Source organism: Numida meleagris, chromosome 1 (assembly GCF_002078875.1).
Source record: "Numida meleagris isolate 19003 breed g44 Domestic line chromosome 1, NumMel1.0, whole genome shotgun sequence".
NCBI lineage: Eukaryota > Metazoa > Chordata > Aves > Galliformes > Numididae > Numida > Numida meleagris.
Window position 1 is genome coordinate 12,509,907 of NC_034409.1, and position 23,228 is coordinate 12,533,134.

Below are 23,228 nucleotides of genomic sequence, written 5' to 3' on the forward strand. Positions count from 1 at the left end.
ATCTTTTTATGCAAGTTAAAGAACTCTAGAGCCATGTACTGTGAAAAGATTTTCAGAGATGTTTTAATATATTAGCAGACAGAACAGAAAACGTGGATTTTCTCACATTTCATACTTACACCTTGTTTTGGAATTCTTTCGTATTCCTTTTCCAGAAGTCTTTTCTCTTCTTGCAAACTGCAGGAAAATTAAAGCAGAGCTAGATGTATTAGTAATATGCCAAGCAAAGAATAAGTACTGAAGCCTGTCTTCTGCTAGACTAACATGTATGGTGAATTATCACCAGGGACACCTTAAAGATGTCCAGATTTAAACAAAGATTGCTGTCTGCTAACTGGAAGTTCTGAAAGATAGGTCATACATAAGCAGGGCTTTTTTTATGTAGTTCACATGTCTAAACTTTTGAACTTAAGTCTTACCACCTCCTACAGTTTTGTTTTTGTGCCTCCTTCACCCTCCTGCTTACACTAACGATCACGCATTAAAGGATCAGAAGCACTCTACGCCCACGGGTCCCCCTGCTGCAGAACACAACATTTCAACTTGGAGCTGAGGCAAAAGGAAAAGAGTAGGTGTGAAACGTATATCCACAAAGAGATCACATGCCAATGAAAGGGCAGTTGCTGGTACGAAACTTTCTTCTTTTGATTGTTCACATTCACACTGTAAACAACTGTAAGTAAAGTTCCTCAAATCTAGATGGACTCCTGTGACAAAATATTCCTGAAAAGTGACCGGGGATGTAGACTATGGCAGTGGGACACAGTAGAAAACTGAATTGAATAGCCAAGATGATCTTAAGCTATGTCCAAAACTACATTGCAATTTCATATCTGAACAGAGACAGATGATGAAGGAAGGCAGAAGGAGGAAAGGAAGGTATAGGAAAGTTCTGGGTGTGTTTTCAGTCATGTTGCCCTTAGAAAGTTGAAGGAGTGACAGAGAAAATGAAGCTGAGTGAACCAGTGTGACAGACTCACAACAAGAGCTTCTTGATGGCAGATTGGTAAAAACTGCCAAATATCACAAACTAGCCTTGGAGTCAGTGAAGGAATACATCAGTACAACCCCAGTGCATGCAATGAACAGCTCTGAACCTAAATGAGTTATACGGGCTACAGCAGTTTGCATGTTGGCACAACCAAACTGAGCTTTAGTCCTTGTAGCACCAATGGGAAAATTAGGAAGCAGGTTCTCTCAATGTGATTAGTACTTCCGATGACATTTTTTGAGTCTCAAGCTATAAATGAGCAAAGTTTGCAACTAAGGAGCAGGTGAAACAAAATTCTTTGTCCCAGATATAGAAAAGAATCAACTTCCAAAAATAAAACTGTGTTTGTTCCTCCAGCATGAGCATGTGCTGGTCAGGACTCCTGGAGACTCAGGGTTGTCTGTGAGAATCTGCTATGCCACTCTTTAAATAAAGGGAGTATTAACAGAGGTGGACAGGCCTTCATGAAATAGTTGTGTCACTTGAAGACGTGAACTGTGGCAAGAGAACCCTGGAGCAGCCTTGCCTACCCAGAGCAGACAGTACAGTTCTGAATGTGGTTGATACTGAAGAGAAGCAGCCCATCAGTATTTCTTTGACACCTTCCAGGGGCAGCTTAAGTCTTTGAAGGCGGTGGTTTGCACCTGAAGGTGGTGGTGATGGTGGGGAGAGATTAGCCAACTGGTGGCCTCCTCCTCATGAAGGATCCTCCTTTGGAACTCTTTCTCAATTCTTTATCAGTGTTTTGTCTTTTTTTCCAATAACTGGTTTCTTATGTTTTGTTCCTCAAAAAAGAGGATCAAAACTCATATGTATAAGCCCCAGATAAAGTCTTCTCAATCAGTCAAGGGAATAAAAACAGTTAAAAGAGGACTGAGTTGACAGTGTTGCAATCCAAATGTTCATGAAGAACAAGCTCTGACTCAGATGAAGAGCAAAGAGGAAATAAAGACACAGAGTAGAATGTTTTCTTTACAGTATGTACATATATTTGTGCAGACTGCAAGTACACCTCTATGGAAACTGCTGTGTCTAAAAACTAATTTGAATGCCAGAATGTTTGGGTACCCAGAGTGAATGAGTGTATGAAAAGTTTTTCAATGAAAAAAAAGACAATTTTAAATCAATCGTCCCCTCCAAAATGATAAAAATATTTATAAAAGAACGTTCTGTTTCAAAATCTCTTCTAAATTGAGAAACTGCTCAGAACAAGGTTGCAGACAGTTACAAGCATATCTTGCAGTGTATGGTGCAAGTACGACTGAGGAGACAGAAGCATCAGGTGGTTTCTTTGCTGAAGTGGGTTCAGGAATTACTCCTTTCATGTCCCACTGGTTACAGACAATGAGGGATCAAACTGCTGAAAATTTAGCTACTTCGATTTGGTGATAGAATCTTTGCTCCTGTGTACTATACCTCTGAGCTACAGCTGAGGCCTACGTTGGAATGCTGTGCTGGTCAAACTCAATATTTCCACCTACTGACAGGTTGTCTGAGTGTATTAATAAGTTAATAGTGACAATTTGTATTCACAGCATGTTTGGGCAGGATTCCTAGCAGGACTCCTTGGGACTGGCATAATCACACTAATTGTAATGAATGTCCATTCTGCACAAATACCCACAACTGTCTGACTGCCACAGAACCTGATTAAATAAGTCCTGCTCAAATGGATTAAAGAGGTACTGCAGTGCTCGTCATCAGTCTGCACTGTGCCCTCTTTTATATTGTGCCAGACAACCAAAAGAACAATCCCCAAAATTAGGAGGAGAACACAGTTGACACTGTTTTTCTTTTGTCACATTCCTCACTCATGAGGACAGATTCCTGTGGAGCCGTTCCAATCTCACAACAAAGACTCTGCCATCCATCGAAAGTAAAATGATTTGAACACCTCATTTTCTGTGACATAAACAAAGGCAACAGGAGACTGCAAGCACCAAGTGAAGTCGCCAGAGGAGCTGGCACACTAACTACTTCTACACAGAAAACAGTGAAGGGATAAAAAGAAAACAGGGGCAGAAGGAAGAGGTAAAAGACATGGTAAAAAGAATAGAAAAAAGAAGAAAAAAACATTTTTTTGAATGTTACCATGTAATTATTTCAAAAAATGTGAACATTTAAATAATTTACTACATTAGTTTTGCATACTTAACATTCACTTCCGTGGATTGCTTTTTACATTTTGTTTTGCTTAAACTTGTGTTTTCTCCCTAACGTTGTTTTTTTGGCAAAACATTATTTTGGTTTCTGAAAACTGTTTCTATTGGATGCCCTTTAGAAAAATTGCCTTTAAAAATTGCATTTAAGGCTTAAAATGAATGTTTCAAATCTGACCTCAAGTTAGGTGCTAAAACAAAACTGTTTCTGTGCACTCAGTGAGTGCTATTGGTGTAATTTATCTTACCCTTCTGAAGATATGGTTTCATGAATTGTTATGAATCAGTTTAATAGATTACCACTAATAAATATTGAGCATCTCAAATCTCCAGGCTTCTCCTCAGCTCTTGGCCACAGAACCCTCTTGGCAGCCCCAGGGTTCCTAAGAAACTGCTCTGTGAGCCAACATAAGTCATTAAAACAGCTAAAACCCACCAAATCAGACTTTTTACTTCTTTTTCTCTTTCAGTGAGTTAAACTAGCTCTGAGAGTTGAAGTGGCTTATGGGTGTGGACCTTGGTGGGGGGGAGAGGAGCATACACCTGGGAGCAGGAAAGGAGCATTTGTGTTTCTTACCTTGTTCTACTTATTTTCATGAAGTTGAATAGCAGTGCATTTAACTGTGCATTTAAAACTGCCATGGATGCAGATGTAATGAGTTAAAAAAAAAAAACAACATGTGGAAAATTGGACCATTAATGAAAACACATTCCAGACTTTTCCCTCAGAGATGTCTACAGCTGCAAACTGCCACAGAAATAAAATAAAATTGTCAGAGAGATTAACAAATGTAGTGGTAGTTGTCAGCAGAGGTCCATTTCAGTTCCTCAGCTAGCAAAAGAGCCAGAACCTTCTCAACATTATGAATCCCAACACACAAGGAAGTAAACTCCCTCAGCTACTCTTACACGTGGTTGGCACTGCTGAGGAACCACAGAAAGTGCTCAGCACCTCACTACTAAAAACCTCCCAACTAGTGACCACAAGAAGATATCAGAGCTGACAAGTTGCCTGCATGGCATTCCTATAAGGCTCTTAATGCCGTTTAGCTTGTACGCACTGGAGAATGCAGTCACAAGACTAGCTGGTAACAAATTCAAACTGTAATCTAATTTATTTATTAATTGTAATTCTTTACTAGATAAACTATGGATAAAAAATGTTTGCCTTTTTAATTACGGAGTGACTAATATTGAAATAATTGCAAGCACTGAAGTAATTTTCCATATTCGTAATACTTGTACAAGGACAAAATCTGTTTTGCAATCCTGATTTGCCTGCAATAGCACATAGGACTTGAGTGAGTAGCCATTCTGCTAGCTGGGTAACTGGCTATGAGGGCTGTAGGTTACAGTGGGGCTTTGGGAGAAATTTGCTTTCAAGAATCAGGCACTGTTAACACAGACTATAGGTGCAGATCATTTCATTTTAAATTAATTGCTTAGTTTTTAAAGTTTAGGTCATACATTCATTTATATGACAAACTCATTATTTTTCAATAACAAGCTATAATTGATGCTATGGTCTGATAAAGCAAAGCAGCACTTCCTTACTTTATCTTAAAAGCCAGGGCTCCATACCTCACATGGGCACTACAATGACATTTTTCTTCAAGACAGAACCCATCTTTGCTGATCATATTGATCCTTTTTCAGTCTATATTCTTACCTACTGAAGCACTTACAGTTCCAGTTATGCGAAACAATAAATAATTAAAAGATTAACTACCAACTTGAGATGTTGAAAAATGTATCTGATCTGGAAAAAGACATGTTTACAGAAGCAAGAAACAGGAAATGAAAGATGGAAGTGAGAACATAGAACACTAAGGAACGTAGGCAAAATATTTGAATGACATTAAACCCCAACAATGCTATGCTGTATCACTATCACTCTTCGACATAAAGAGAAGAGATTACAGAAACAAGGAAATGGAAGGTCTGCAGAAGCTCTCACTTGCTTCCAGCTCAGCAGTATTTCTAAGCAGGCAAGAACTTACTCAGGACTCCTAAGAAAAAGACAAAGCAATAGATAAGAAGCATGGATTCCCTTCAAAGGCTTTTCTACTTCATGTTCCACTCAAGAAGGTAAATAAGCAGTTTGTTTGTTTTCAGGCTAAAGAGCCATTAGTCATAATTCCCGAAGTTTTCTTGTAAGTGCCAAGCACAGCTGCAACTGTTGTATTAACACAGTTGGACAGCAAGGGAAACTGTGCTCCAGAGAGACTGATGGCCAAGAGGGGTTGGACCACAAGATGAGATTCCATCCTTCTGAGAAGTGAAGGGAACCAAGCAGCCATCTAACATCTTAAGATGACTCTAAGGTACCTTACAGTACCTCTAGTGAGGTTTGCCCCCAGACTGTCACACTGCTCATGCAAACTTACATCTCAGAAGATATAATTTTATTGTGTGAAAAAAAACATCAGGCACAGAGTTCTTCATTTTGCATCAGTGTTTCTCTTAGAGAACCTGATATTCACTACTCTACTCTGGAACCCCAATTTCACTTATTTTACTGGAACCAACACATTCCTTCTTTACAAACATAATCACATCTGCTATCTGTTTTTCTCCATAGCTTGTTTCTCATTTCCACACTTACTTACATTCATTTATTCATTCCTCACATTGATATGTAACTCTGCTGGTCCTATTCTACCCTTCTTTAGCAATAAAATCCCTCTCATCTCTGGCAAGTAGTGTGTTCTCTCTCAGAACACAAATCCATAAATAACTGAGGTACATTCTCCTCACACCAACCCCACAACAGGCATGAGAACATGCTAGTGCTTCCACCAGGCATGGAACAGATGCCGAATAAGGAACATTTAAAAAACCAGCAGCTCTTCGCTTTAGAAAGTTGATAAATGAGGGGGAATGCAACAGAGATCCATCAAACTATCCTGCAGCAGTGAAGATGGATAAGGGTCCAGATGTTTGGCCTCATCCAGTACAACTACGGGTATGAAGTGAAGCTGCTAGGAGTCAATACAGATGAGTTAGGCTCAAAACAGATAAGCGGTGGCAGTGCTTGTTGAGTTAATCTGCAAAACTCGTTGCCCAGAGTGTTGCAATGCCAGAAGTTTATATTGGCTCAGGAGGAGACAGGAAAAGTTGAAGGAAGAGGGATCAACTGAGGATTCCTAAATAAAGAGGAATGCATTTGGCTAATGAAATCTCTGTCTCACAAATGGATGGCGGCTGTGCTTTTGATCTCTCTTAGATACTGCGCCATATGGACTTCGGGTCAGACCATACGGCTGGGTTTGATCTCATGCAATACATAAGACCAGATAGAGGAAGTTTCTTATAAAAGCGAAAGAACATTTTTCACAGTGTTGCTGAACCAAAACGTATATTTTTAATTGACACTATAAGATTTTTAATTCATATTTAAGGATCAATGAAGTAAATGTTCAAGGGTAACTGAATACCTAAAATGTGTTTCTGCAGGACACAGAAATCTCCCTTTGACTAAAGGTAAAAAATAGAGTATGAGTAAATATCCCCTAATCATACAAATCCCACTATTTCTTTGGAAATGTAATGCAAATTAATGAGAAATGTTTGTAATGCATGAGGGGAAATGGGTCAAAAAGCATGAAATTTTGAAAAGTATGTTTCTGGACTGCTTGTAAACTTCAATACATTCTGTATTTAATAATTATTTCAGGAAATCTCATGATGCTTAGTTATCTCATAGCAAATAATTTTTTCCAGATGATTTCTCTATTTCTCCCACTCCGAATTTGCTTCCTTCTCAAGTTTCTTTCCCTCTTAGAGAAGAAAACATTTGGCTCTTCAAAAAATATCAAAGAACTGCCAGAAAAATCTACTCCATGCAGCTCATACAGCACTCCTGATTTCCTTGTAGAAAATTAGTTTTAACTGCTGAGTTGCTGACATTACTTATCTAGCTCTATGTGCCAAGTAAAGTATTGCTGGTTTGAAGATGGGTAAAAATAGCAAACATCCCACAAGGTGAAAACATGAGTTAGTCTCCACAGGTACACATTTTTAAAAGCACAATAATATTGTTGGACTGGATGACCTTGGTCGATGCTTGGCTGAGCATGAGCCAGCAGTGTGCCCAGATGGCCGAGAAGGCCAATGGCATCCTGGCTTGTATCAGGAACAGTGTTGCCAGTAGGAGTAGAGAAGGAATTGTCCCTCTGTACTCAGCCCTGGTGAGGCCCCACCTCAAGTACTGTATCCAGATTTGGGCCCCTCACTGCAAGAAAGACATTGAGGCCCTGGAGTGTGTTCAGAGGAGGGCGACAAAGCTGGTGAGGGGTCTGGAGCACAGGCCTGATGAGGAGCGGCTGAGGGAGCTGGGATTGTTCAGTCCAGAGAAGAGGAAGGCTCAGGGGAGACCTTATCACTCTCTATAACTACCTGAAGGGAGGTTGTAGTGAGCTGGGGGTCGGCCTCTTCTCTCTTGTAACTAGTGACAGGACGAAGGGGAATGGCCTCAAGTTGCGCCAGGGGAGATTTAGGCTGGACATTAGGAAGTACTGCTTTTCTGAAAAGAGTGGTCAGGCGCTGGAATGGGCTGCCCAGGGAGGTGGCTGAGTCACCGTCCCTGGAGGTGTTCAAGAAACACTTAGATATAGCGCTGAGAGACATGGTTTAGTGGGGTTATTGGTGGTAGGTGGATGGTTGGACCGGATGATCTTGTAGGTCTTCTCCAACCTAGCTAATTCTATGATTGTTTATAATTTTGCTGTAGAAGCACTAAGTACAATACACTGATGTGTAAATGAATCAATACAATATTGTCTAGTAAATTTTTATAAAAATTTCAAGTACTCACAGCTTTCTCAGCAAATTTCTCATTTCTCAGATGTGAGAGTATAGAAAAGTTTTTCCTACTTTAAATAACTGAGTAGAAAATCCTGCGTAAAATGTGATTCTGATGTTAAAAATAGTGCTAAGTCTAGTTATGACATCATTTCCATAAACCCCAGTCACCAGGGCTCTGAGATACTTTAGCCATTAGTATTGAAGGTGTCCTTTGTATTGAAGTTGTCCTAGGCAAGACTTTCAGCAACAATTTTAGTCTATCTAAACATTAATCATACAATATGATAGAACTCAAACTGTATTCCAGAGGATACCTTCTAAAATAAAAATTATCTACAAACCACACACGGGAGTAATTTTATTGGTCACTGAAATGTTGTTACTAGGCAAGCTTGTTGCAATTTGCTTAAAAATAGCTGTCCAGAAATACATCCATGTAAGGTGGAGAGGAAGCTGAGTTATGTTCTATGTTATCTTTCTAGACAAACGATGATAGCAGAGATTGACTGTTATCACCTACCATTTTATCCTTAACTGAATTTCATGCTCTCTTTCTTTAATAGCATTGTACTCATTTTGGCAATGAAGAAGCTGTTGCTGTATTCGGCAGACTTCACTGGAAGATCCTTCAGGGAACTGTTCTGCTTTTTCCAGTTCATGTTGCTGTTGTTCCAGGTCTACACTAAGACGTCTGACTTCCTGCAACAGCTGGATCTCAGATTCCTGTAAACTACATTAAATAGAAAAACTTAGAAGTTATCACAACCTTTATATTTCTTCACCTTTCTGTAGTATATAAAGCAATGTTTTGGAGATGAGACTGGATTAAGTCCTGTGCAATCTGGTTGGATCTCATAGGTGACCCTGATTGAACAGGAGGTTGGACCAGAGACCTCCTGAGGTCTGTTCAAACCTGTGTTATTCTGTGGTCTCATGAGAACAGTGGGACTTGTTGGAAGGGGCATTTTCTGTGTCTAATCTCATCTCATCTAATTTTAACCAGAAGAAAGATGGTCAGTTAGTCTAAGTTATTCAAAATTATTCATCTAGCACCTCCTAGAATCAGTGAAGAGACAGCAATTTGTTTTATCTTAAGCGGTGCCTGGTATCAGGTTGTGGTTCAACTCATGGACTACATGGAAGGCATTCTGAATAACTGGAGTACTCTGAAGGGATAAGCAACATTTTACTGCTTAGCTTCAGTGACTACACAGTGCGCAGAAAAGGACTGAAGTGAAAATCTGAAACTTTTGTTTCCTGGCACGAGAAAAATGCGCTCTCTCTCCTACATGACCTTTTACAGCAGACACAACAGGTAAGTATGAAGATGAAAACCAGTATAAAGGTTAAATCCTAAACAATTAAATTCAGTAGTAAAATTCCCATTCACAGAGAGTAAATGCAGCCCCTTTCAACACAAGTTACTGTCTTAAGAACACAAGAAAGGGACTTGATCTACAGTACAAAATGTTTTATCACATCAGTGTGGTGACCAGTAGCAGGGAGGTATGCACCAGTACAGGGCCCAGCCTGGGCCATACAATGCGTCAATGTTCTCAGCTAACATATGGACATGTACACAGTGCTGAGCCGCGTGTTGCTGTCACTGGAGTGTCACCAGCAGCTGAAGCAGCTCACCTAGTGATCTCAGGCTGCAACTACATTTGTGGACTTCTGTGGAAATATATTATTGGAACTGATCGATAATCTGAAATCACCTGTGCCACGAAAGTCTGGCTTCACAGAAAGAATGAATCCCAACATGCTGTCAATGCTAAGAAACTGGTACTCATAATACGCTTATGAGCCTGCATGGTGATAGACAAATAATGGATCTTAAGAGCTGCTATATACAGCTCTTAAGATACTTCATATGTACATTGCTAATTAGGGAAGAGTCTTATGGAACTGCAGCGTGAAAATTATTATACATTGCTTGATATACAAACTTGGTCTTTTTGCTGCTGCTATCATTGTACATGCCTTCTCAATAATATTAAATCATAAGTTTTTAATAACGGCATGCCACAATTAGTCACAAGTGATGAGGAAGAATAAAGAACTCAATCATTTGCCCTTTATTAATTAAAAAAATGTAATTTATTATCTCCTATATTGAGAATCTCTCTTCCAAATTCTAGCTCAAAGATGACAACTGTGAGTACTCTACAAGCTAAGTAACAAAGTTACATGTCACACCGAAGAACAGAACTAAGATGGTAACTATAAAACACAAAATACACAACTAACTACACTGTACGAACATGCCTGAGATAACAAAGCAGAAAAGGTTTTGTTTCCTGTAACATTTCTAGTTAAATAACCACTTCCTTTTTTTAGGCCAGAAAATATGAAAACCACAGACAAACAGGATACAAGAGTGTGACTTTATCATGAAATTCATGCTTTGATGTATTTACATAATAATATTTTAAGGGGAAAATCATTTGAGATATCTATGCAAGATCCTAAATAATGCTTAGATCATACTTAAATAAGCCAAAAATAAGGAAACTGATCTGGGGAGAAAATATAATTGGATGCACTGATACACACACATTTATCATAGCGATAGGACAAGGGGGAATGGTTTTAAACTGAGACAGGGGAGGTTTAGGTTAGATACTAGGAGGAATTTTTTCACTCAGAGGGTGGTGATGCACTGGAACAGGTTGCCCAGGGAGGTTGTGGATGCCCCGTCCCTGGAGGCATTCAAGGCCAGACTGGACGTGGCTCTGGGCAGCCTGGTCTAGTGGTTGGCGACCCTGCACTCAGCAGGGGGGTTGAAACAAGATGATCTCTGTGGTCCTTTTCAACCCAGGCCATTCTATGATTCTATGACTTATCACATAATTCTTACATTAAACATAAATTTTAAATAAAATTACATTAAAAGTTCTTCCAGAAAAACAAAACTCTTATGATTTATTTTTTTCAAGGTAATATAAAAAAAGCCACAAAAAAAACATAATCAAGTACTGAATCTAGACCAGATCTTATTCCTTATAGTTGCCAACAGTATTTTTCATGTGAAGGTTTAAATTCCAATGAAAGAATAACTGGAAATCTACACAATGTATATGTTTAAGAACCCTATGTGTGCAAAAATAAGCTTGCCAATTCTAATGTAGCAGCTTTTGGATTAGTGAAGTGACAAACAATTTCATATAGGTTTAAGAAGATAAGATTTCAAAACCATCAGTGAACTACCATTACTTTCTTACAGCTTGTTGTGTGAGAATATTCATATTTGGTTCCTCACTGGCCTTTGGGCAGCCTGATGTAATGAGAAATGTTCTGGCCCATGGCAGGAGAGCTGGACTAGATGATCTCTAAAGGTCACTTCCTACCCAAACCATTCTATGATTCTATCATTTTGTGTAACTCACAATTGAGCCACATGGGTGTATGGCCAGAAATGTTTTCCAGGATGAAATATAAGGACAGGTACTTAAGCTTCAGATGCAGCCTCACAGCAAAGCGAATGGGAGAGGCAACAGCAGAAAGGGAAGGCAGCCTATTCCCAGAATATCAGTTGTGCAGCAGAGTTTCAGCAACGTGTAACAGCCTGATGCAGTACATCAAGGATGTTGTCTGCCAAGTGGCAATTGTCTGCTCAGCTTTTCAGAATACCAAATTAAGTAAAACTGAAACCAAGAAATAACGAGGTATTTACCACTAAGGACAGGACCATGGTATGCACTAACCAATGCGTACTCCATCCACAGCCTTAGAAATGATCCACAGACTTACTAATTTCACTCATCATATTAAACATATCTGTGCTATATACCAGAGAGATTACATACAAAAGCTTGACAGAACTGTCACAGGGTTCTACACTGCTTACGGTGCATAAATCTCAGGTTGTTCTCTCTGAGATAGTTGTACATAAAATTGTTGTATTCATAAAATCATAGAACCACAGAATATCCCAAGTTGGAAGAGGCTCACAAGGATCAAATCCAATTCCTGGATCCACACAGGACCCCCCAAAATTCAAACCCAATGTCTGAGAACATTGTCCAAACTCTCCTTGAACTCCAACAGCTCAGGGCCATGCCCACTGCCCTGGAGAGCAGTTTCATGCCCACTGCTCTCTAGTGAAGAACCTTTTCCTGACCCCAGGAGATGGTCAGACTGGACATTACAAAAACTTTCCTTACTGTGAGACTGGCCAAGCAATAGATCAGGCTTCCTAGAGAGGTGGTCAATGCCTCACGCCTGTCAGTGTTCAGGAAGCATATGGATAACGTCTGCATTAATGTGCTTTAACTTTTGATTAGCGCTGAAGACAGTTGGACTAGATGATCTCCAAAGGCCCCTTCCAACTATTCTATTCTATTCTAAATATTCAGTCTGAACTTCCCTTGGATCATGTAACTGACTAAAAGAATGAACTGCACACAGTTTGAAGACTTTCTCTGCCTTGAGGACCAATTAAGAGATGAAATTCAACTGTAATAGGTGGAAAAAAAGAGTTCTTGATCTACAGAGTTCTACTGAAGAACTGAAAATCTAAAATTTGTATTGATCCTTCCAAATGTTTTATTGTAAGAAAAGGACAAATGCCTCAGATGATCCTAAAGAGTCTTGCTCAGTACAGACTGAAAGGAGCACAAGTGGGTCATAAGCACACTAGAAGTTTTATATTTCTCTGCCTTCAAAACTCTGATTTTTTGGAAGGGTGGGCAGGGTTTCATCTTGATTGACCAACAGTATAAACATATACTGACCCTATCATCTGGACTCTGATTACAGTCAATGGACAAAAACAGATGCTTACAGATGTCTGTTTAAGGAGGAAGTTACAGCTCCTGTTGTTGAGCATCAAGGGCCTCTAGATACATAGTTCAGCTGTGTGTATCTACAGAAACACAGGCAAGTGAATCTTGTCTCTATTGTTTGGAAAGTCCTCAGAATACAGCAGAGACTCTGATAAATTTTTGATTATTGATTTCCCTTGCTTTCTTTCAGTACTAGGATAAATTAATCTATGGAAATTAGCATTAGTGCATTCATGTGTTAGTGTTTTGCTTTGACACATGGCTAACCCAAGAGAAAAGTGCTACATGACTCTCCAATTGATGTTCTTGCAGAAGTACAGCAATTACATAGTTCTCTGAGAACAATGGAAAGAATGAGGGGGTGTAATCTATCATCCAACACAATTTTGGTGCATGTTTTAAAGTAGTTTTATGTATGAAAGAGAAGAGTTGAGTCTTGTTTTCTCTCAGGCAATATTCCACTTATTCTACATATAAAAGAAACTTGCCATTATATAAAAGTATGTTTTATATAAAGGAATGCTATGCAAAAATACATAATAAAGTAAGTAGACATGATTATATATTTTCCGGCCAAAAAATGGTTTCAAATTAACACTGGCTAAATGTCAATCATGTTTAGTAGCTGCTGGATTTCTCATTCATCTCAATGAATACTGGTGTGGTAGAAACATTTTCAATCAACTAATCCAAAATCCACACAAAATGGTTAGCTCTGACCATCAGCCTTTGAGCTTCTACAGCACTGTACTGGTTTAGAAGTGCTGTTTTAAATGTTTCTCCGAAATATTTGCCATGCACTGATCTGAATAAAGTCAGGTGACTTTTTACACTACCAGAGCTATATTCTAGCTTCCCATTTTAGTAGGATGAAACTATAAGACTTGGTTAACTTTAGAAAAACTGTGTTTTCAGGATCAAACATATTAGTCACAAAAACTAATTTAAAATATTGGAGTCCTGCCACTCTGTTCAGCCCAGTAACATGATACTATCTACTCTTCCTTCCGCTCCCACACCCTGCTCAGAGCTGCCTGGCACAGAGCTACAAGCACAATCCCTTCTCTTGTCTCACCAGAGTAGGGCAGACTCACAGCTACCACATCTATCTTCAGACTTTGAAGCTTCAGGAGGTAACCTTTTAGATTTGTTATCAGACCTGTCTGATGTGACTGTATTTTCATAGGATAAAATTCATCCCTATTTAGATGTGGAAGAATTTTGACTTCCTTCTTAGAAACAGCCTTCTAAATTCTTTAATTCTCTCTAATATATTGGCTCAGCAGGTTTGAGTTTTCATATTTTACAATTCTGGCTACATAATCTTCAACTATATCTTTATGTTAATCTTGTATATTATTTATTGCAGCTGGTGTTTCCTTCAGTTGTCCTTATTATTGTGTTTATATTAAAAAATACGTTGTCCAAACAAGCATTCGAGTGTCCCTTGAATCTTCACATTAAACAATATTGTTTTTTATTCTCTGTCACAGCGTAAGTAGTCACTGTAAAAAAGTTGTAAGTGATAATTAGGCCTCAACCAGAAATTTACTCTAAGTGTGTAATGCTTTCGCTACTTAAAGTCTAAAAAAGGCAAGGCATAAATTGTCAAACCCAGTATTTGCAAAGAAGCAAGAGAAGATATACGTAGAAAACTGAAAACGTACCTTATCACAGTTTCATGCAGCAGGGTGTACTTTGCCTTCAGCTCAGCTACTCTGGAACCTGTGAGTTTTCCAGCAGAAAACAGCTATGGAAGAGAAACAATTATGAAATCTGCTAAGCACTAATATTTTCATTGTGCTGTAACTTTTTATAACCATAATTGACTCTCTTAGTTTAATGACTCTTTGGTTGTGGAAAAAAAGCAGCTTGGCTCAAGCTAGACTACCCCAGGCCACTGAACACTCTGCCTTATGTATCCATGCAGGCCTTTAGCAAACTCTAAGAGCAAATGGCTTTACCTGCCTAATGCTACAAAAGCCATGTGTCTGAGCTGTAGCTTACAAATCTCTTGAAGATTCTTCAGGTGTCATTATGGCAGTAATTTAGCCCAATGAGCCAGTGCTTAATGTAAATCAGAAAGAGAATATGGGCCCAATTTTGCCAATGTGAGAAACCACAGCAGCAATACAATGCTATCTGATCTGGCTCTCTTTTATGGAGGCTATAGCCAGCCTTTTGTGGCAGCAAGTCAAATCTGAAATTTTATGGAAACCTGCCAAAAAATTTGGTTGTGTGGATCTTCTGAAATAAGAAACAAATCTTAGCTGTCTTCTGATGCAGCACCAGGAAAAGCCTGAAAGTCCTTATATCCTTCAGGCCCACAGAGGAATGCCTTTTCCTGAGGTAAGCTAAGGACCATTTAAGAGACTTCTGTGTGGTCAATTCCATAGATGCCTTTTTCTTGAATACTCAGGAGAAATTGTCCAGAATTAGTCCTACAGTCAGGAAGCAGACCTCATGTGAATGTACCAAAGGAAGCATATATTGTGTTGATGGCTGTTTTATTTATTTATTTATTTAAGATTTGCTGCAAAATATGTCAGGATAACAAGGACAAACTTTATTTTATATAGCCCTGAGAAAAGGAAAGCAGATCTAATCTGGTTTTCATTTGTTTGCATGAGATTAAAGACAAGCAACTCTCAGATATTTATTTTGGCATATTTCTCAAGCTAAAGATGCTGTTCACTTGAGTTCACAGTACTGATTAGCTCTTCTGTGAGAAAGAAAATATTTCCCCATATCTACCATGTACCTCATTAGCCTCATGTGAAAGTATCACTGTTCTGATTAGGTAGTATCTCATTATTGTTCTTTCCTCGTGTATGTCTCAACTATATCTCTGAGTTCCATTTTTTCTTCCTGCTTAGCTTCTCACTGCAGACACAGGTCATGAACATCTCCGCAGAAATAAACTTACTTGTCCTCGAGTTTGTGTTTTCTCCTTTATATGCATAAGTTTTCCACATGTTTTGCACTTAATTTCACACTTCAGTTCACAAGTAAGAAGTCCATTCCAACAAGGCTGGTCCTACACAGAGTGAAGACACCTATCCTTGCAGACTTTATAAAGCAGGCTCTATGGATAGCATAACCACCATGTCAAAATGGGACAATACCTGTGGAAACTATCATCACCATACAGTTCCCATTACCACCACTTTACCTGGGATCTGAGGATTTGTTACAGAAGCCCAGCAAATTGTTTTCTCCAAGATTCTTGGGAAGAAAGCTGGGAAAGAAAGGAGGGAAAGAGGCAACAGCTTGAGGAGAAAAAATATTTGTAGAAGAAGGGGAGAAGAATACAAGTCAACTGCAGAAAAATTGTATTCGTGGTGATAAAACCAGATGAGGGACGATGCCCCTGATATACTGATATATACTCCCTTCAAGGCTTCTTTTCCCACATCTGCGATAGTGGATGATGTGTGAATGAAGTGAACCTCAGAAACTATGCTAGCTGAATCAGTGGTTACTCTCTAGGCATTCAGTGAATTTTTGGAAGGGGATAGCATTTATGACTGTTTTACTTACACATTTCTATAATGATGATAAAAAGCATTGTCTATTAGTAAGAAAAATTAAGGTTTTGACTGGAATAACAATAGGTACCCACTTGGACCTGAAACTATTGTTGTGCATAGTAGGGGGAGGATGAGTAACAGCTTTTTGCAAATGATGCTGAAGATATCAGTCCTTTTAAAGCCACTTTTAAAGAACTATATAACAGACAGAATCCTTGCTGTTTGCCATCAGGTGGCCAAGAAGTAAGCAGTTTTCCAGCTGGGATGACTTTTCTTCCTAGTATCTAGAATGGAAAATAGGGCCAAGAAATTGTTTGTCCCTTTATCTGCTGAAAAGGCTACTAACAGCCCTGAAGCAAATCTCCTCTTGTGGTCATGGACATACTCTAGCTTAATGGCAGTAGCATGAACAGGCAACAAGGAGGCTGAAAGGCTGAGGCAAAAAGATATTATTTTTGATATATAGTGCATAATCATGAAAGCCATACACATTGTACTACACTGTTGTCATGGGGTATGGAAAGAAATATAAAACAGCTGCAGAACAGCAGATTATTTCTGTCAACTGCAGGTGGATGCCACTGGCATAACCAAGGATGAGCTAAGTTTTAACATATGAATGTAAATGTTGAAACCCAAACATAAATATGGACACAGTCATGAAAGACAGGACAGCCACTTTGAACATAAATGCGTGTCTTTCGGGGCCAATCATAGTGTTCTTAACTGCTACAGGATATGATTTTCACTGTGTTTCCTGCAATTAATGTGAGATGGCTAAGTCACATGCTCATTACCTTGCTACTCTGACTGAACATCTGTAATTGTTTCTTCAGAAGCTCATGACAAATGACGTAAAATGACCGACTGGCTACTTCAAACAATGGGTTTCATTTAAACACCAGGAAATAGAAAGAAAGAAAGAAGGAAGGATAACACCTACATGTATACAACACTCACCTAAATTTACTCTTCATTGTAGACCTTTACAAGGGATTTACTAATGAGTTACAGGAATAGCACAAAGCCAAATTACCTTCATTTAACCAAGGAACTTTAGGATGTGACCTGGTATCAACTAACTTTTCACTAAGTTATCAAACTATTAACTCCTATGAAACTGTTTTCTCTTTCTCAGGAAAGTATTTTCCCTGTTAAATTTCCTCATTAATGCACTATCTCAAATTACTCTTTATTCCAATAGTGTTTAGTCATGTGCATTGCTATTGCTAAAGACTTGATTTACCCAATGGCAAGACCCAATTCATGGGTTTAAGTTAAGTTTAAAATGATCTTGGATTCATATAAAGTTCACATTTAAAGTACAGTAACTATTCTAATTTTTGTTTTTCTCCAGAGTTTCTTAGAATATTTTATTATTCCATAGTACAGAAACAAAGACATTTTTCCTTCATGGCTTGTAATTGCAGACCTTGCATATCTTCTTCTGTGGGGACATGCTTCTGCCCCTGACATTCCATTCCAGGTCATCTCATCACATATCTTTCCCATATTTTTGTTTACGAGGGCAAAAATTTTATGGTGGAGAACAATATAATCTAAGTTTATTTTTAGCCAAAAAATACCACATGGAAAAATCTGAGGGCAGTGATCCAGAACAAATCTGTACTTATGAGGAGAAATTTTACTTTTATAAACTGACTTAAACAGGGATACTTAAAAGAGTGAGCATTATTTGCTTAGCTAATGGTTGAAACATTGAGTCTTACTATACAACCTTCAAATCAAAACATACAAAAATTCACATTTTGCTTTTTTGGTTACCTTCATTTGGCTTTAAAAGAAGCTGCTGGAATCAGAATTTAAGTCATGTCTATAATTTTGTGTTTGTGCTTACAATGGATTTTGTCCCAAATAGTATATAATATATAATGGGCATTCTTTTTCTATTTAACCTTTTAAAAACAATTCTGGTAAAGCCAGTATAAATATCAACAGTAGAAAAAAATAAATTAGAATAATTTAGCTGAAATGTAAAGCTCTGAACTGATTAGTCAGCATACAGCTTTAAGAAGTACACTGTAGAGAAAGTCCAGAAGAACTGTAATAAAACTGAAAGAGTTCCCTGCCTCACAAACTCCATTGATTTGTACTAGGAATGGTTACCTATCTCCACATAAAGTCAAAGAAAAATTTCCACCATTTTATTTTTACAGATTGCACAAATATAACTGTGCAAGGAACAAAAGCCTATATTGATACACATATGTCAGTACCAAAGACCTTTTTGTAATTTATTGCAAGAAAGAACAATTTGCAAAAGGCTCTGCAATTCTTAGCTGAATAACATTTATTTTGTGAAGGAAAATCTTGTACCATGTAACTGTATTTTATAGAGTTTACCCAAGAACGCTGCCATGAGCCCTGACACACTTTAATCTGCTTGTTAATTTTGAATAAATAGTTCTCCTTTCCTTGGCTCACAGACTTATTCTGTTCTGAAATCAGGGACATGGGTAATATTTCCAACAGGACCTGTAAAACTGCATGGCATATAACAGTGATTCTTCCTAAGTCAGAACAGTAAAAATCTGAACGAGGAATATTAAACTCATATCTTGAATTCCTGGATGCCAACTGCCTCTCTGAACTACAGGTTTTGCATTTGGATCTCAGAGAAGTATATAAAAAGTCTTGTAACCAGATGCCATAATATAAAACATTTGTACAGTTTTATTACTCAGCTTCAGCATTAGATTTCTTTCTTTTATGTCTTTTTTTAAACACTGAAAGCTACATTGGAACTAGAATTCATAAATATTTCTTTTTACTTCTATTTTTGAATGTTGACAATGGATGACTCATATTTTCCTTTGAGAGTCTAATTTGAATTAGGGTCACCTTTGTCTTCTTTATCATAAAAGGCATGTTTTAACACAGGATAAATAAATTAATTCTTAAGCATAAAAATATTGTTTCTCTATAGCTAACTGATGTTGGCTGTGGATATAGATGGAGTATAAATATTATTCTTTCCTAGACATGATTCTATATCATGGTAAGAATTTCAGACAACTAACATAAATTAAATACACAAGTACGTGCAAATTCTAAATGCACATACACTTTCATTAATTTGCCTCTGCACGTGGATGCAAATGCTGTATTCCATTTCATTTGATCAGTAAGCACTGATAGATGTAATCTGACACACTGCCGTAGCAGTGTAAATACAGAATACATCAGCTGCTTAATTAGAATATGCATCTGATATTGATCTGATTATATTAATTTTGCAAAAATTACATAAAAATTATACTATATCTATCAGCAATTAAATAAAATTTATACTATATTTCCATAATTTCTATTATAAAAATCATATACAGTCATTAACATGACCATGTTTTAAAATACAGCACCATACAAGTTAATTTTAAAAAATCTAGTTGAAATGGATTCAGTGAATATTCATTTCCCTGATGTTTTTTTTTACCTAATTCAGGCTAAATTTGATTTTGCAGGCAAATTTTTTTACATAAAATGATTATCAAAGCTTAGTAAGACTTACTATTAAATTACATATATATATATAGATGGACTTTGAACAAAGACGTTACAGTTTTTCGTATCTCATCTTTGAAAAATAAAGTCAATCACTTGTTTATATAAGTAGTAGTCCATCTTACACTGAACATGGTCTAGTAGTATTTATTAAAAGAAGATATAATTAATATATACTAGAAACCATAAAAGGTTAGCATTTAAAAGCCAAAAACAGCTTTAATACAGACAGAAAGTACTATAGACTTTAATATAAAAGAGACTTAATGAAAGTTTGGGATTATCTGACTGTTTGTCAAAAATTGTCTTAAAACCACAATACTCCAAAGTTAAATAAAGAGTAATCTGGGTTAAAACATACTGTGGTTGAAATGACATGTGATAACAGCTGTGTCCATAAAGAATAGAGAAAACAGAAGTTAAGAGAGCTCTATTTGCAGTATAAGTTAAAGAATGTATACAATGAATTAGGTTAACCAAAGAAATCAAACAAAGAATCATTAATTAATGGAGTTATAAATAATACTCATTTTAAGGAAATGTTAGGGGAAAAAAGCTCCAGTTCAGGTGAGTGTGTAATGCTACATCAAGGTAGTAAATTCTAAATTTGTATAGAGTTGTAGCAAAGGCAAAAATATCCAACAATTCCTTTGTTCTATACGTGAAACATAAGAATGATCTATACCTCCCAGCTCACGTCACTAGGACACGCAGATTGCTATTTGTGCGGATATTAGGATACTGAATGTAAATGACAAAAAAAATGTGAAGATGCTAAAAGTAAACCTTTTCCAATCAGCAAGTCAGGACAAAACATAATATTTCTTCAAGGAATGAGCTTTGTGTATGACTACTGGCACTATGTGTGACAGGAATTCATGTCTGAAGATAATTTTTTTACTCCTCTGATGAATTCTAAACCAAATTCATAATTGTAATGTAAAAAGGCATGTGGAAAAAAATAATCTTGTGTCAAGAAATTCAGTATTTCAGTACAGTGTAAGAACTTATGTAAGAATATAGTATAAAACACTGCAAGTATGTATGAAAGAAGGCTACGTGGAAGTAGATGTCTTGTACAAAGTATCTAACACCCTAGAGGTTGGGAGTAGAGATGCTGCCCAGAATGCATTATAAGTATAATATTATAAGTATAATGCATTCTGTAGTCTCCTATAAAAGTCAGCATTAGATCCCAGATTCCTGTGGAGCCCAGTGCCAAGAGTCTTGCAAATATTATTAAAAACAACAAAAAAAACCCATAAAAAAAAATCGTCTCAAAATGGTCTGTCTTGCACTTGTAACACAAGATTCCACTGTTGAATGTGAAGTACTTTAAATTCTAATAATTGCATCATGGAAACTCAACATAGGAAATAGAAAATATTCCTAACTTGTTTTATTATTGGCAAAAATACTGGAGTTTAAACAACATATGTTTGAATAATCTCTGGATTAATTCAAAAAACAATTAGCTGTTGGAGCGGGTCCAGAAGAGGGCCACAAAGATGATCAGAGGGCTGGAGCACCTCCCCTATGAGGACAGACTGAGAGAGCTGGGGCTCTTCAGCCTGGAGAAGAGAAGGCTCCAGAGGGACCTTATAGCAGCCTTCCAGTACCTGAAAGGGGCCTACAGGAAAGCTGGGGAGGGACTTTTTATAATGGCATGTAGCAACAGGATGAGGGGAAATGGCTTTAAACTGGAAGAGGGCAGATTTAGACTAGATATTGGAAGAAATGATTTACTGTGAGAGTAGTGAGACACTGGAACAGGTTGCCCAGAGAGGTTGTGAATGCCCCCTCCCTGGAGGCATTTAAGGCCAGGCTGGATGGGGCTTTGAGCAACCTGCTCTAGAGGGAGGTGTCCCTGCCTACAGCAGGGAGTTGGAACTAGATGATCTTAAAGGTTCCTTCCAACCCAAATCATTCTATGATTCTTTGAACAACAGACGCAACAAAAAAACAGTATACTTTGGCAGCAGTAACTGTAGGTGATTTTCCAGGTTTCAACCTTAGGGAAGTAAGGTCGCAATTTTGTTCAAAAAAAATAATCATTCAATAACACACAAATAAAGCAACTAATGATAAAGTAGCCAATCATATTTACATTCTTCCACATATACAAACATTTCTAAACAAAGGCTTGTGATAATTTCCTGTGAGTTTGCTTGAATCTGTATTGGCCACTTAAAAAAAAAAAAGAAAAAAAGCAAAAAGATGCATACAAGACTAAAGTCCAGTGTTTAAGTAAGAGGTTACAGTTAATATCCCCATTTCCTAAGATGCAATCATAGCTCATTTTACTGCTTGTACGATCGCACATTGCTAAGTAAAATAGGAGTTGTCTTCTGCTGAATTAATAATGGTCTATACTGAAAACAAGGAAAAGAATGAATGAGAAGCTGGAGTAGTGAGGAAAAAAAAAAAGTTTGTGAACGACAACTGAAGGTGTCTTTTTTCAGTTCTCTGTTAACTACAATGCTCTGGCAAGAACTGAGATCACTTGGTTATACTGGCAAGAGTGAATCTGAAGTCTGGAGCCTGGCATACAGCCAGTTCTGTAATTGTTGAGTCTTCCAGTCCCTGTCCATATCAGTTATTCTAAACTGCATTTTGCTTTTCTCAGCTTTTCTTTCTCATTATACAATACACCAGGACCTCATATATTTTTAAACAAACCCAAATTTGTTAGATAATCTGGGTAAGCTAAAATAAATTTTCCTTATCTAATTAGAGAATTATTGGAAAACTGGATGAAGATTTGGCTACTCCTCGTAGGTGGTTGCCTGGAAATTCTTTTTTGTTTTTTTTTTCCGTGTACTCCCAGAAATGTATTTACACAAAGAGTAGGAATGCATGTATCCTTTTATTGGATTTACTTTTACCTTTCTATTTTTTCTGTTACGTTAATTTTATACTATCACATTACCCTTTCTTTTACTTTACTTATATTTAACTAATTAACATGTTACATAGCACTGAGTGGAATCTTCTAAATTTGTTACATTTTTTTTCATGTTATTTTTCTATCTGAAGTTTTTCTCTTCTACCAGAAAAGCAAAACATAACAAATTAAAAATAAACAAATTTGTTTCCTTCAATCAGGGAATCCCATGAAATAAATGCACTGCTGGTACTGCATAATCCTGCCCTATGATAAAGATTGTGGATGAATATTTTGCTGAAAAGGACAGGAACCTTTTAGGTACAGGAATCCATGAGTAAAACAGAAGAATATTTATGCTCAAATAACAAAATTACTTATGCTTAAATAGCTGCTCCATACACTTGCATAACTCTTACCTATAACCATACTAGAAATAAGCTTTCTAACAACAGCTTCCCATCAGAGCACTCTTGAAAATCTCTTGCAGAAAATTCCAAGAACAAGTGAATAATATCCAAGAACACGCTGGATCTCAGGGACTCC

General features: G+C 37.4%; 1 protein-coding gene across 10 annotated transcripts in view; it reads right to left on the bottom strand.

Moving 5' to 3' along the window:
* Positions 1-23,228, bottom strand: part of CCDC146 (coiled-coil domain containing 146) — a 78,338-nt gene that overhangs the window by 25,940 nt on the left and 29,170 nt on the right. For all 10 annotated transcript variants that reach the window (XM_021384509.1, XM_021384505.1, XM_021384504.1 and 7 more), the window contains 3 exons: positions 14,411-14,493; positions 8,477-8,686; positions 120-177 (listed from right to left, as the gene is read on the bottom strand). In XM_021384509.1, the coding sequence (XP_021240184.1) occupies positions 120-177; positions 8,477-8,686; positions 14,411-14,493 (351 nt within the window). The remainder of the gene's footprint in view (positions 1-119; positions 178-8,476; positions 8,687-14,410; positions 14,494-23,228) is intronic.